This window comes from Populus euphratica, unplaced genomic scaffold (assembly GCF_000495115.2).
Source record: "Populus euphratica unplaced genomic scaffold, PopEup_1.0 scaffold78.1, whole genome shotgun sequence".
Classification (NCBI taxonomy): Eukaryota; Viridiplantae; Streptophyta; class Magnoliopsida; order Malpighiales; family Salicaceae; genus Populus; species Populus euphratica.
This window is the reverse complement of record NW_011499867.1, coordinates 619,081-634,100: the sequence shown is the minus strand read 5'-3', so window position 1 is coordinate 634,100 and position 15,020 is coordinate 619,081. Positions and strand designations below refer to the sequence as shown.

General features: G+C 36.1%; 1 protein-coding gene across 1 annotated transcript; it reads right to left on the bottom strand.

Moving 5' to 3' along the window:
- Positions 1–1,508: 1,508 nt before the first annotated feature.
- On the bottom strand, positions 1,509–14,042 carry LOC105126361 (protein transport protein SEC31 homolog B). The gene is made up of 22 exons (XM_011027208.1): positions 13,409–14,042; positions 12,298–12,352; positions 12,060–12,182; positions 9,737–9,833; positions 9,613–9,649; positions 9,422–9,527; positions 9,279–9,336; positions 8,433–8,530; positions 8,053–8,172; positions 7,701–7,743; positions 6,937–7,046; positions 6,727–6,854; positions 6,041–6,602; positions 5,781–5,873; positions 5,187–5,372; positions 4,890–5,103; positions 3,888–4,000; positions 3,605–3,775; positions 3,173–3,304; positions 2,809–3,091; positions 2,091–2,329; positions 1,509–2,009 (listed from the first exon to the last, which is right to left on the bottom strand). Exons 1-22 carry the CDS (start codon positions 13,723–13,725, stop codon positions 1,908–1,910), a joined length of 3,387 nt encoding a protein of 1,128 aa, XP_011025510.1. The 5' UTR covers positions 13,726–14,042; the 3' UTR covers positions 1,509–1,907.
- Positions 14,043–15,020: the final 978 nt, after the last annotated feature.

Genomic DNA, 15,020 nt, shown 5'->3' with positions numbered 1-15,020 from the left:
GCGAGTATTGCAGGGTAAAGGGGTATGATCATGATGGGGAGGAACAACTTGGGATGTTTTTACTTATTACCAGGCCGAGGAAAACGTCAAAGGCTCTTGTTTTCTTCGAGAGGCATTTCTTTTGTCTGTACGTTATTGGCTTTTATTGATTAATTCAGTTACCTTTTCCAGTCATCCAGTCAATGCAATTGCTAGATTCGAAGTTTCAAATCTTGTCTTCACGGTGATTAATAATAATAATAATAATAATAATAATAAAGAGTGATAATTTCAATTTGCCTCAAGGTTCAGGAATAGTCTAGGTTTTCACCTTGTAATGTTGGCTGAATCCATGTCATACCTGATTTTTAAAACATAATCAATTTACTCTCTTTTTTTCTATTAAAAAATAATATAAATTAAATCATAATTTTTTTATTTATAATATTTTTTTTATTTACATGGGGTGTTCGAATCAGCTTGCGCGTACCATGACTAATTCTCATGACCCACTGAATACCTTGCAAACCTAGTAGGCATGATACCCTGCAAACCTAGTAGGCATGTAAGGCATCGCAGGAGTGACAGACGTGCACGTCAGGGCTCGAATCCAGGTGCAGTGGAAAGAGATAAGCCCCTTTCACCACTAGATCAAGCACCGAAATACAAAAATTTAAAAATTATGCACCACATCCTCACAGCACATATTGGTTTTATCATATTTGTTGAATGGCTATTTAATAATTATATCAAAAGTTTAAAAGTTTTTTTTTTGATATTATATGTGAGAGATGGATTTCTCGGCTGGGTAATTTTAAAGCTCTGACCTTTTTTATTTTCCTCATTTTAAACCTTTTATTTTATTTTCAGTTATTGCCTAAACTAGATGGAAAACTGATTTCGAAGACCATGAACTCAACAAGTTTAGCTGACAGGTAAACTTTTTTACGACACGTCGTTTGGTGGTGGGGATGCATGGTAAGCTGGCAAGTGGCAACCCATCATTCATACGGTGGGTTCCGTAAGTGACTTGCCGTTTTTACATCATGTCCCTACTGTCTGGGGGAGAGAGAGAGTTACTGTGACAACAGCTTCTTCCTTTGGAAGAGGTAGAAATTCTAAAATTACACTCGGTAAGGCCTCAGGGTACAAAGAATTCTTTGAAACAGATACACAGCTTATTCTTGGACTCGGCAAACCAGAGCAAACCGAAGAGACATTTTCCTTATCCCAAACAATATGTCATGAAACCATGGCAGATGCAACTTCTCTTTTGTTTTCAAGTTCTGCAAATAAGCATACATCGCCATTGAAATAACAGCAAGATCACCAGATACAAAAATCAGTCATCTCATTTGTGTGTTCAGATTATGAGCATGTCGTGGCTCTCCGTGCAAAGCCCTGGCCTTGGAGGACTAGCAAGGGGATCAGGGGCTTTTGTGTCACCGGGAAATGTTTTAAGCAGAGGAATGAAATTTCTAAAACTCATCTGGGAGAAATGAATGAGGACGAGGGGGCAAGCCAGACACTTCATTAACAATCACGTTATTAGAAGCTCCATTGCTCAAACAAATGATCATATCATGAGGGAGAGATACAACTGATGGTGACAGCAGTAGATGCTAAAACCAAAACTCTATTTCCCAATACTACAGACAAATGTCAAGAGATTAAAAAGAAAAAGGAAGAAAAAAGAGGCAATATCATTAATGTCCTGAAAACTATCCTCACTGACTCACGGTAGAAAAAGCATTACTGTTGAGTGTTGAAATCTTGTAACAACGATGTGGGGCAAAAATCCAAAACCCTAGAGTTCTGTCTAGAGAAGTAGCTTTTGTGTACATTGAAGAAGACAGCCAGATAAATGAGCTCCAGCACATGTCAAAAGAGAAATATCAAGTAGAGATCATATAGTTTTAAATTGTGTTTTAACTTGATCTCACACCAGCTCCCTGCCTTGCCTTGATCATTCTTTTGAGCGTTGCTAGCCAGAAGTTGCATTCGTCCCACTCACTTGTGGTAAGAAGCACCTGTTCCGAGCACATGAACAGAAAGAGTTATGGTGCTTATTAGAAGTGTCAAAACATAAATAGCTCTTAAGTAACACATGCCTGGATCTGTAGAGCTGAGCTAAAATCATTCCTGTCCAATGCCTGGCATAGCTGAACAAGCTTATCAGAAGCATTTTTTGATATATCCCCACTGTTGAGTTTGGCAAACAAGGCACCTATTTTCCTTGAATTATCTTCAATTTCACGCCTCCTGGCTGGATTTGCACGGGCACCACCCAAAGCTTCTGATGTCTCGTTAAACAGTCTTGTCAAAGTTACAATGACTGGTTTATGGTGAGCTGAAACACGTTAATGAAATAAATTTTTCAGTCAGTCACACATCATAGAAATCATTGTAGTATACAAACAAAGCATATAACCTCTTTTATCATCAAATGTTAGAAACCAAACTGGTTGGGATTCCAGCAGATTATTGATCCAGCCTAAGCCAACATTTAAATTTCAAATGCTCGGATAGCAATCATTTTCACTCATTTAGTCATCCATGATTTCTAGTCTCAAACCATCTATATGCTACAACATCCATGACAATTGATTGCTAGAACTGCCCATCAGTAAGGAACTGCAGCCTAAATGTTTGCTAATACATGACAAAATTATTATTTTACGGCCTTAAAGCTACACAAAGATAACCTCAACTTATATAAGATAGACAGCCCTAGTGCAACCAGAAGCTTTCTAAAACTATTAGTAGATTAAAGTTGATAACCAAAGCAGATCTATTTTAGCAAAAGTGCAATTTTGTTTTAGCAATTACCAGGCACATTTGATGTATCGACTGTTTGCACAGTTGGTGGTGGAGCAGCAGGAGCCACAGCTGGTTGGACTGGTGCAGACTGAGTAGGACTAGGCGGCTGCATCAAACCAATTCCAGGTCTTTGAGCAACCCCTGCATGTACAGGCCTAAATCCCATTGGCATAGCGCCAGGAGCAGCAGCTTGTGGAATTCCATGGCCAGGAATTGCACCCACCTGAGATGTAATAGGTCCTTGAGAACTAGTTGGGGGTTGTACAGGATTATAAGCAGAAGTAGCAGTTCCCTGAAACAATCAAGCAAATTTTTTAGTGCATCACTCAGAAACATTAACACCAGATTTGCAATCCACGGTAAAAACACAGACTGGATACAAATGAGAACCCAATGTGGGTTGCTGATACTGTTGCGCATTTCTTAGACTGGGAACATTTGCTGGAACGAAAGTCCTGGTGGCTTGTTGAGTACCAGCATGAGGTGCAGGTGGAGCAAAACTTGGCTGTAAGAACAAAGGTGAAGTGATGAGTGGTAGTACCAAGTAGCACTAACTATTGACACAATTGTCTATATCTATCCCCAAGAACAAAGAGAACATAATTCAAGTTTCAATCAACACATCTACATGCAAACAATCTCTTCCAGAAAAACAACAGTTTGAATGTCTTGGTACGTAAGGATATCACCAAGTCAGGAAATAAATCATATGTATATGCACTCAAATACATCTGAACATGCAGGTGAACTATGTGATAAGTTATCTTTTACATCAAACAAAATCAAGATAAAGAAAACAGAATACCTGAGGTGTCGGAGGAGCAGGAGTTGGAACAAACATTTGGGGCTGTGGTGCAGGCTGATAGGGAGTAGGAGCACCATATCCTCTTCCATATGAAGAGTCAATAGGTTGCTGATAATTTTCACTGTATGGACTGCCAGGAACACTCTGATGCATTTGTTGAGCTACTGCTCCCTAAAAAATAAGCAAGCATAAAGTGGTCAATCATGTGAGCAACACATCACATTCTCTAGAAACAGCAATTTAAAAAAAAAAAAAATGAGGAATGAAAAGCCAGAAAGCCCACCTGATAATAAGAATGAGAGGCATCAGCCACACCAAAACCAGACTGTTGGGCACCATAAACGGATCCAACTTGCTGTTGGCTGTTCTCAAAAGCTGGAGCCTTAGCTTCTTTTTCTGCATCAGAAATCAATTTCTTAATCTGATACTCAGTTTGAAGACAGCACTGCTAATGCAATAATGTCAGGGTCATGAGGCTATAGGAGAAGTTATGCTGGATTGTATTAGTGCTGGATTCAATTGGAGGACCTACTTTAACCACAGTATAGAAGAGCTCTTTCTTGTTTCAACTAAGAAACACTTTACCACAATACACCAGAGTTATTAAAAGATGTCATTATATGACCTGAACATGACTCAAACACCAGAAAAACACCTTACTCAACTTTGACCACACCAGATCAAGCAAAAATAAGTTTTCACACAATCCATTTGCTTTGTCAGTTCACTAAGAATGAGCTACACCAGGGGTAAAGGAAACCCTGCACCAAATGGCATGGACAAGGCTGAAAAGGAAAGCAGCCGAGCTGACTGATAGAGCTAACATAGCAGGTAACAACTACAAATCTAGTATATTTATTGCCAGGTCTCCATACTATGTATTTAAACCTAAATTTCCCACTAGGATAGGTAGAGGGTAAAGGGACTGAGATTGCAACATCACAAGTTTTACCACTTAGTAAAAGTACTTAAATATATCATAGACAAAAATTTTGCTCCCTTTGTTTTCCCATTTCCTTTATTTTGTTTGGCTCAGTTTATATACTCATATTAAAAAATTAAAACCAATAAAAAATAATACTCGTAGATTTGGAATATTGAGATTGTGTTTCAATGGCCATGATCTAGATAATATCCCATATTAATGTAACTGTTGGTGGGATATAAAATAATGGATGATCTCTCAACATCATAATGTCTGGAACTTGAGTGATAAACTTCAATTAAGGATTGAAACCTGTGAAGTTTTATAATTCTGCGTAAGAATTTTCAACAAATGACGTACCAGTTTCTGTGGAGAGAGCAATACGGTCTCTTAAGATTGTAAGTTCAGGAGACAATTCATCAGACCCTAAAAGCTTCAAGTACTCCAGCGCTGTTGTTAAAAGGCCCTGGCTGGCTAAAATTTCAGCATACTTCTCAACAAGCTTGCACAAAGAGGCACTAAATTGCTTTTGACCACTTGCCAGAGCAAGGACAATAGTCTTCTCCATCAAATCCTAGCCAAACAAAGAATATAAATCAAACTTCCACATTGACAAACATAAAATACTATTGAATTTCTACTTCACTGCAAGCTGACCTGAAGAAGATCAATGTATGATTTCCCTTCACTCTCGACTGCTAGACGCCTTGACCAAATTTCAACTGTTTTGTCAATATTGCCCGCACAGATATAACAAAGAGTTGCCGCCAATGTATTACCAGCAGCCATTAATTTTGAAGCAAGTGAATTGCATAGCATACTCCATTCCTCACTTGGTGCGAACTGTTATTTATGATGAAAGTAAATCAATATGGAGCAAAAGCAGTGTCTTGCACATCTGTTTTAAGAAACATTTCCATGTGAAAACCTCTCCTCATCACAGGCTCACACAGAATTCAGGTGTAAGAATTGCAGGGTCAAATATTTCATAATCAAAACGAACAGTTCAGTCCAAATATAAAAATTGAGGTGTAAGAATATCTCCACTATTTTCTGCAAATAAATGTCCAAGCAGGCACCACTACATGCACAGAAATTTAATTCCAACAGAAATAGCAAAAGACAAATAATCATCAATCAACAGTTAGATAATAACAACAGGATATCTTGCAGTAATCATAAACAATTTACTACTGAATTCCATCAATTTTTATATATGATATTCACTTCTTCAGGATTTGAAGAGCTTACTGTACAAAGGAGTGCAAGAGTTTCTTTCCAGTATTTGAGTGACCTGGAGTTTACAAGGGTCATTAGATCATTGTTGACCATTGCAGAAACAATCTGAAAATGAAAATAGTTGGCAGTGAGGTGACAACTTCTAACCGATTGATAAAAGGGGAAAGAATACAACATTGCAATACAGATACATGTATTTGCGAATACATTAATGGCCTTGGTGCAATAAAAAATAAAAACATAAAAGGGAAAAAAAATGTAAGTTAAGCTACCTTCAAGTAAGGTGAAGAGCTCAATTTAAGATATTGGTCACGTGTCTTCTCCCACAATGAAGTGCCACCAACATGAGCAATAACTAAAGCATCAGCCATTTTATTTGCCGATATGCACTGTGCAACAGCCTCTTTGTAGTCTCCCAGAACCAAAGCACGCTGTATACAATCATCAAATGATGGGTCTGCACTCTCCTCAGGTGTCTCTGTTTCTTTTGATATTTCTTCTGCGCTAGGAGCAGATTTCTCAAGACCAACATTATCACCAGAAGGTACCAAAGAAGTATCAGCTTTGGGACTTGGAAGGTTGTTAAAAAAGTCTTCCCCGTCATCAGCAGAGAATATGGTTGCCTCTTGATTATTCTCGTATCCCATTTCATCGGCTGGCGTATCATCAAGCCGAATGGCATTTATTTCCTGGGTGAGATTGTCCTCCAGTATAGCATCTTTTTCTTCAACTGGTACGCTAAAACCAAGGTGGGAGAGCATCCTAGTTCTTGCAGTTCCATCTTCTTCAAACATAACCTTCAAGAAACCCCAAGTTTCTCGATCGTCCTCTGACCTGCCAGGATGATTGACCAGACAGGCAAAACAGTTAATCAATTTATTTGAAGGGAAAAAAAACAGAGTAATTGACTCCTTTTCTTGTCCTGAAAAGAAGGATTGCTTAATAGACAGATGCATACTCAGACTCTTGAGATTTTTTATCACATAAAGCCTTCAACAATGACTTCTCCCCATTTTGTATGGCACTTTCAAATTCAGATGACCGACTCACCAAACTGTCTTCTGTAACTAAGTTATGCAAAAAAACCTGAGAGAAACACTGAAAAGAGTAAGTACAAAGGACAAGTTGAAAATACATGAGAAAGAACAACTTCAACCAGAAAAGCTACCTCGGAAGCACCACCAGCAGATGACCTAGGGCGAAACGATACTAACTTTCCTCCAAAGCCAAAAGAAACCCCAACGGAACGCTTACACCATTTTGGAGCTCTTAATTTTCCTGCATAAGACAGTAAAATAGATATTCTGAAATGAAACTCAAAATAGAGTATACAGGCTTCAAAGCATAAAAGAAACACAAAATAGTAAAAATAAAAAAGGATCATATATGAAATGCTCAACTTTCAAAATCCCGAAACCCTAACATGCTTGCAGGGTACATTAAAATGATACTCTATCCCACTCTTTCATTAGATAATCACTTGTATACTATTTCAATCTCAAAGAAAGAAATTGAAGATGCAAAGTAATTTAATCATCTTTTAATGTTGATATATCAAGTAGGACATCTTAAGCTAAACAAAAACAATGGCACCACTTAAACTAGCTTAGCTCAGTCAAAGTTTTGTCCAACCTTGGAATTAAACGACAAACCTAAAACCATGCCTGGCTTGATACCAAGACATTATTTTATGGCAGTAAATGACCAAATAGAAAAATTTTAAAATTTAATATAGAAGGAAGAAGTTGGTGGCGTATGCCGTCAGGCTCAAAGAACACATCCCAGCAAGGATTTGCGGGCATGTTATCATTTCACAAAAGCAAATCAAATTGCTCCAGATCAACCGCTAAAGTTTATGGTATGATTATAATAAATTACACAGAAAACAGATGACAAATTTGACAACACCTCTTGTCTAATAAACTACATTACCTCTTCCAAAATCACTCTCCCCGGCAATATATCGACTGCAACCCTGCAAAGAAAGATCCAAAACAAAAGAACTCTATAATGGAAATGAAATTTATTTTTAAAATGCCAAAGAAATCATATCGCATTTCTATAGACTTTTTTAATTTCCTAGTAAGCATTCCATTATACAACCTACTCTTCCATGCCAACACTATAAAGTTTGAACCCAGTGTATCATTTCTTTTTTTATCTTCTTTTTTTCTTGAGGTGCGACATAATTTTATCATGAGTGCATGTTTCCCTTCCCTTACTTGCTACGTGCTGGCCACCAAGAAGACAACAAACTTGGTAGCAGCATGACATAAATGCTTACCTCAATGTTGTAAATGCCAATCTTTCCATCAAAAGAAGATGCTGATATAACTCCGGGCATCTTGGGATACCAGTGAACATCAAAATTCCAGTTGGTGCCAGCCGGTAATTCACAGGCAATCTACTCCAAAATTAAAAAATAAGCATCAACCAAGTTTAAGAAAAGCATAGGCAAGTGAGAGCTTGCAAAGAAAAAAAAAAGGATAAAATATTCAAATTAAAATAATCTCATAGCTACCAAAACAGAAACTTATAAGACTAAACTTATACTGCTGCAGTTGTACGAGTTTTGTAGCAGCAATTTCCTGCTGGGTTTATGTTATAAATCAATTTTTTATTCATAAAAAGAAAAAAGGCAGGAAAACAAGATTGTTTGATTACCTCTCCCGTTACTGTGTTCCAGCAGATTGTTCGGTTATCTTTAGCGCAGGTAAGCAAATATGAGCTGTCATTGGGACACCATGACATTCCAATTACACCTGGTGTAACAAGAGATGAGTCATAAAAAATACTAAGCCGCAAATTATCACTAAAGGTTTTAAAGGAACAGAATTATTGAGCCTCAGTGTAAGAATCGGCCCATGGAAAACTGCCAGGATAAGAAAGGAAGGACCATCGAGGATGAAGATGTTTAATTAAATATCACATAAAACATAAACCCTGATTGGTGCACATACATGAGAAAAAAAAAAAAAACATTTGCATTTTCTAGGTCAGAGATGATTTTTGTAACACAGCATATCCTTTCAGCCTCCAAATATTACAAAGGATTACGAAATCACAGAAGTTAAGACAATTGTTTCTAGTGAGCCTACTTGATTTTATACCGCACAACCAAAGGAGAATGAAACAAAAAGAGAATCTGAAACTGCTATGAGTTATATAGAAATCCGTAAAACATCTGGAAATTAAAAATTATGCAGAAACATGATCCAGGTAAGTTAAGAATTTCTTCCCAGTCATTTTGTAGGTTTTGGGAGGTAAAGGATTCTATAGTCTTGAGGAGGGGTGCTTTGTTAGCTATGGCATCTTCAAAAACTATCCTCTAAAAGCAGCTTAGTGGGATAGGATAGTATTTCTGGCTTCTTTATGGTGTTCCCTTTCAAAAAGATGATAAAACACAAACATAGCCACACTGTCTATGTTTGTCTTCTTTTTGCCTATCTATTTTTCTCTCTCCTCATAACCTAGGAAAAAAAGTTTGAAATATCATATATTATGCCATACCTTTTGTGTGTCCCACAAACTCCTTCACAGGTTCAATTATGTTTCGCATATCCCAAAGCTGCGAGCAAAAAGCATTGTGAACTAGGAAACTCTATGGATATTAATACTTGAAAGGAAAACTCTAGCAATAGTGAAGACATTACCCGCAGAGAAGGAGAGCTATCTTCATCTGACGCCACAACAAGCTGAGTGGCAACATCAGGATGCCACTGCAAAACAGAGCACCGCCTTCTAATTGAATCTCCAAAACTGTTCAAGTAGAGGTCTAAAATCAGTTTAGAAGGATAAAGATTTAAAAGATGGTATGGAGAAGGAATAGAAAGCAGAAACTTACGAAATCGCTGGTTTCTGCTTCTTTAGGTCCCAAACCACTGCAAATGAATGAAATGGTCAGCCTTCCACACTAAAAGAAAATAACTATGTGATCAATGGTAAGTGAGGCCACTTTGCTATCTCACCAGTTATTCCATTGGAAGAAGTGGATGCTAATATATGTTGAACTCTGCAATTCCAAGACACATAAGAAATTTCTCCTTGGGCAGCAGAACCAGTACCCTACATAAAGATCCCACCAGACACAGCACAAAAATGGAGAAAGAATCAGTACGTACCAATAAGAGAGCAGGAAAGGAAGAGAAAAGGAGGTTGACAGAGGGGTTCTTTAAGTTGAAACCTACTGCTACTAGTCTGAGAAAACACTATTAGGAATTAGGCTTCCAGCAACAACTAAAATCAATTAAGTTCAAAAATACAGAAGTAAGAACAAACTACAAGCTTTCTTTGATAAAGGATGAAATCAAATTCTTGGCAGCCTCAAAATCTAACTCCTATTATAAATGCGGGCAAGAAACTACAAGAAAATGCAAGGAATGACACACTTTGGGCCAAACAGATGATATCAAACTTGCCAGGTTTTCCCTCTTCCTTCCAAAACCACCCTAACCTTACTAAATGGAGACACCCCATCTATTAGCCAAGTCAGTGACGCGTATCCTGAGAAAGAAAATAATTCGGCAAAAAAGCCTTGCTGCTATTTGCAGCATGACCCCAGTTTGCATCTTCCAAAGGGTTAAACACCATTATCTAAACATCCTCGTGTGAGATTCCAACCAGAGGTTGCGCATAATCAAGTCCAAATATATATCAAAATATCATGGACAACTCTCAAGCTAAAAGAGAGACATTCCTGAAAAGAGATTTCTATTCAGAAGCTTCCTTCAGAGCTTATGACATGAGCTTAATTATAGTCATGCTACAAAGCATGCAAAACTCTGCAGGCAACAATGCCAGACAAATGCAGAGCACTTCTTTGTTTTTTTTTTTTTTTTTTTTTTTGGGGGGGGGGGGATTCAAAGATTATGAGATTACAGCATCATTACAATTTATCAATTCGAAAATTTACCATCAAAGACTGATACTTTGATAATTTAAAATTGTTTTGGGCTATGGAAGCATTTAGTTACAGTAATCCTTGTTATACTTCATCTCAATCCTAATACAATAATTTAGAAGCTTTTGATTGTTGAATTTAGATTTTCTGGTTGGGAAAATTATATTAGCCATGCTATTATGTACTTCTAGGTAAGCAGGCATAAAGAAACAAATAATTGGATGTTTTTCGGCAGAAATAAACATGTTGTTGCATAGTTTCATCCTAACATTTTGAAGATTTTACTTGTTAAATTTGGATTTTATGATTAGGAAAATTATATCAGTCCGTGTTATCTTTACTTCAAGGTAATGATGAAACACTAAAAATCTTCTACATCATTTTTTCTAAAAACATGGTTGGATTCAAAAACTATATAGAAAAGAAGGAAAATGAAGACCAAGTGTTGAGCAGTCAATACTTCCCTTCCTGGGCATACAGGTTCCTTATAGTTGGTTTGGTGGTGAAGAATAGACACTTAAGAAGGTACAAAATTGAACAAACATTCCAGCAATGTGAGATGTAGGAGATTGTAAGGTTAATTTCCAAACACAGGTAACAATATGATACACCAATTCCCCTAGGAAGAATCATACACCTCCAACTCATACCTTTTACCTTACAGAAAGCTCCTGAAACAGATTTGAGGGATTAAAACTCCAACAACACCATGTTCAATCCAATCAAATCTTCATAAAAATGCCAATAAAAAATATCTCCTTAACCCACTTTGTAACCAAATTGATTGGGACCTGCACCTTTTCAGAGGTGTTTTTGACTTGTTAACAGATTTTCCTGCCATTCTGCCCCCTCTAATAATCTAATAACCAACAAACAATCATCTTTTCTGTCCCATGTCAAGATATTTCAGGAAGCTTCCAAGGATCTCATATCAAAGCCAAACACACAGCCTGAACCATGTGTTCCATTGTTTTCCAAATACCATAAATAAGAAAATACAAAATCTCAACCTAAACACCAGTCCATGCTCATTACAATAAGATTGCATAACTCCAATGTTGCACATAGACAAACCACACTGGAGAAGTATCATGGATTGCAATGGGTCCCCTCAATTACTTGTAAGGAAAGACTTAAAAGGAAGCAGGCATCAGCTGGAGCTGCTGGGTAGCAAGCAAAGATTAATGGATACATGAAAGGAGTCTCAGAAAAAAAGAAAGGCAGCAAAAACAATTCCAAACACCTCTTTACATGTATATCTAGCAATAAAGAGCACTTTATATAAATTTCTTCTTCACCAGTAAGAGTTCAATTAAGGGAACATGGCAATTAAAAGACCACGTACAAGCACAAAGAAACTTTAAAATGGTTAAGTGTCAAATGAAGCATACTTTGAGAGGTGGAAAATGTGAAGGTTCTGCAGGTGCAGCCAAATCCCATATGCAGATTTCACCGTCATCAGCACCAGATGCAAGTAAGTTAGGGTTGATGGAGTTAAATTCAAGGCCACGAACCTGAAACAGGGAGGAATAGTGACAGGCATAAAATCCAACCATCAAACATCTAAACTATGAGGGTGCCAGAAAAAAAAAAGAAACAAGAAAATTTTATTTATAAAGAATAACTTACAGGTCCTTTGTGTTGTGAAAGATGACTAACAAGAGCACTTTCACTTGACTCAGAACTGGGAACAAAAAATAAAATATAAAATAAGGGCTTCATCAAACAAAAGAAAAAATAAATTAAAACAAGATTTACAGTGTAGATTTCCATAACATATTTAACATAAAAAATTAATTTTTTTGCGAAAAATTACATGCAGAGCAGAATTATATTTCTTAAATGCAAGAAAATGAGAACTTCAAAATCCACCAAAGAAATCTATCCACATCAATGCAAAGTATAATTTCAATGGGTTCCAGCCAAACCATCATCTGTCCAGTAACTCATTACCCATATTAAATACCAATCCTCTACTTTTATACATTTCCATCTTCACAGAGAACTCAAACTTCAAAGCACAGTTAAAAACAACCAAAAGATCAAGGAACAAACATAAAAACCAAAACAGAAAAGAAAGGTGAAATGCTCTCGTTTCAAATTTTATAATAATAAATTCATATCAATGCCAGCTCAAAATGAGATACAATCACCATCTAAACAGCCATTCCAACAACCAAATGAAATTCATTGCCAAGGAGTTCTACTACACTCAACTCAAAATTAGGTTTCATCCGAAATTTAATTTGAAAACAATTAATTGTGCGGGAAAAAAATATAAATATAAAGTTCATGAGAATAAAAATTTCCTACAGACCACATAAACTTCTACATTCCCACCTATAAAATCACAAACAAAACTCAATTTAAATCAAGCTGAGCATTCCCTGATATACCAGTTTTACTATTTTAAATCTGAACACAATCTTACCAAATTCCCATCTCTCCCTATATTCCCAACTCGTAAAAAACAACTCTGATCAAGACAATTCTGTTCAATTCAAATCCCATTCAACGCAAAACCAATCCATGCACAAACAAAACTAACGAAACCGCCTAATTAGTATCAGATCTCACTATACTTCCGAAATCCTCCCCTTCACTCCCAATTTCACTGACAATTCATCCCAACTAACAAACTAATCTCAATCAATGGTGGCAGTACACCGCGGCCGCGTCGTCAGCAGGAGCCGAATAAATTCAAAATAGATAATACATAAAACAGAACTAAAAAAAATACCTTATCAGGGACAAAGGATTCCAAATATCAATGTTGCCATCAACAAGACCACCAGCAATAAGTCCAAGACCATAAGCATCAGAGCCGGATCCATTCCTACCCCAGGCGAGACGATTAAATCTCTCAGAACTCTGACACTCACCAACAACAGGGAGATCATGATCCTCCGATTGGAAATCAAGCTTAAAGATTTCAAGACTCGCAGACGAACTAAAGGACAGATCCACTGCCCCCGCCATCGTCCCCGCCGCCATGTAGGGCGAGTCCGGGGCTAACGCCACCGACGCCGATCTATTTACAGACTTAATAGACGCCATAATTCACTCCTGTATAACTACAAAAACGACAATCGATAAATGGATCTGATTATGAAGAAATGAGAGAAATGGATTTAGGTTGAATTTTTTTAGGGTTTGATCTGGATTTGAGAGAAAATTGATTTATTCTATATAGACGTTACACACTTGGCTTCGCTCCTCTCTCTCTCTCTCTGTTTGTGTCGTGAGAAGAGAGAGTGATGTGTTTGTTCGATTATTTTTTTTTATATTTTTATTATTATTTTCATTTCATTTTTTAGCGTTTTTTCGGGTTTCAGTTTGGTTAACCCGGAAGAGGAAGGTTTTTCTTTGCCCTTCCGTTTGTGATTGTGTGCTCTTCAGGTTGGACCTTGGGAAAAAGTGTAAGGGATGAGGGTTTTTTTGTCTATAACGTATATTCTGTGATGGTTAAACTCTCTTATGTCAGCAATTGCTTTATGACATGTGTCAGTAGTATCTCGCCCTCGTTTGCTTGGTGAAATTGATATTAAGAAAGTGCTAACTATATTTTAGTGAAAGATTTGTTTTTTTATTTTAAAAATATTTTTAAAAGAATTTAAAATTTTTTATTTTTTTATTTTAAATTAATATTTTTTTGTGATTTTATATTATTTTATTATATTTTTAAATAAAAAATACTATAAAAAATAACAATAACCATATTTTTAAAAAGACAAATAACCATGAATAAGAATGGTCATTTGCCCTGTTGTGTCATGTTACACTATTTAATAAAGATAAATATATTAAATTGTTTAGTAATAAAATTACATGTTATGTTTTGTTTTTTATTATTATTATTATTTGAATATCCTCACATTTTTTTAAAAAAATAAAATTAATTTCATTAGGAATTCATAGCGGTCTCTTTCAGTAAATAGAATTCCCAAAAATCAAATTTATATTCTCACTTTTATAAAAATATAATAATATTTTAACCGTCGGACCTGCATTTCATTAGGATATGTTATGTTATGATATGTATAAAATCATTTAATTCTTTGGTAATATATTATGATATTGCTCTAAATATAATTATTTTTAATGATATAGCTTGGGTATTTTCATTGAAAAATTAAATAAATTATTTGAAAATATATGGATACTTTCGAGTTCATTGTACTTTTGTGATTTAAAAAATCAAAACATCATAATTAATATAATATGGAAACTATATATTAAAGTAAAACATGCGGTGTTGATGTTTTTGTGATTTGAAGCTCTTTAATGTTTTTTTGTCTTTTAAACAAAACAAATAACTTCGTATTTCAAAAAACATAACTTCTCATGTTTTC

What these genes read in the sequence shown, in the direction of transcription:
- LOC105126361 (XM_011027208.1), bottom strand. Translation starts at nt 13,725, where the DNA reads ATGGCGTCTATTAAGTCTGTAAATAGATCGGCGTCGGTGGCGTTAGCC. An exon ending in CTCTTGCACTCCTTTGTACA is followed by an intron (nt 5,373 to 5,780) that starts GTAAGCTCTTCA and finishes CATAAATAACAG; the next exon opens with TTCGCACCAAGTGAGGAATG. An exon ending in CTGCTCCTCCGACACCTCAG is followed by an intron (nt 3,305 to 3,604) that starts GTATTCTGTTTT and finishes TTGTTCTTACAG; the next exon opens with CCAAGTTTTGCTCCACCTGC.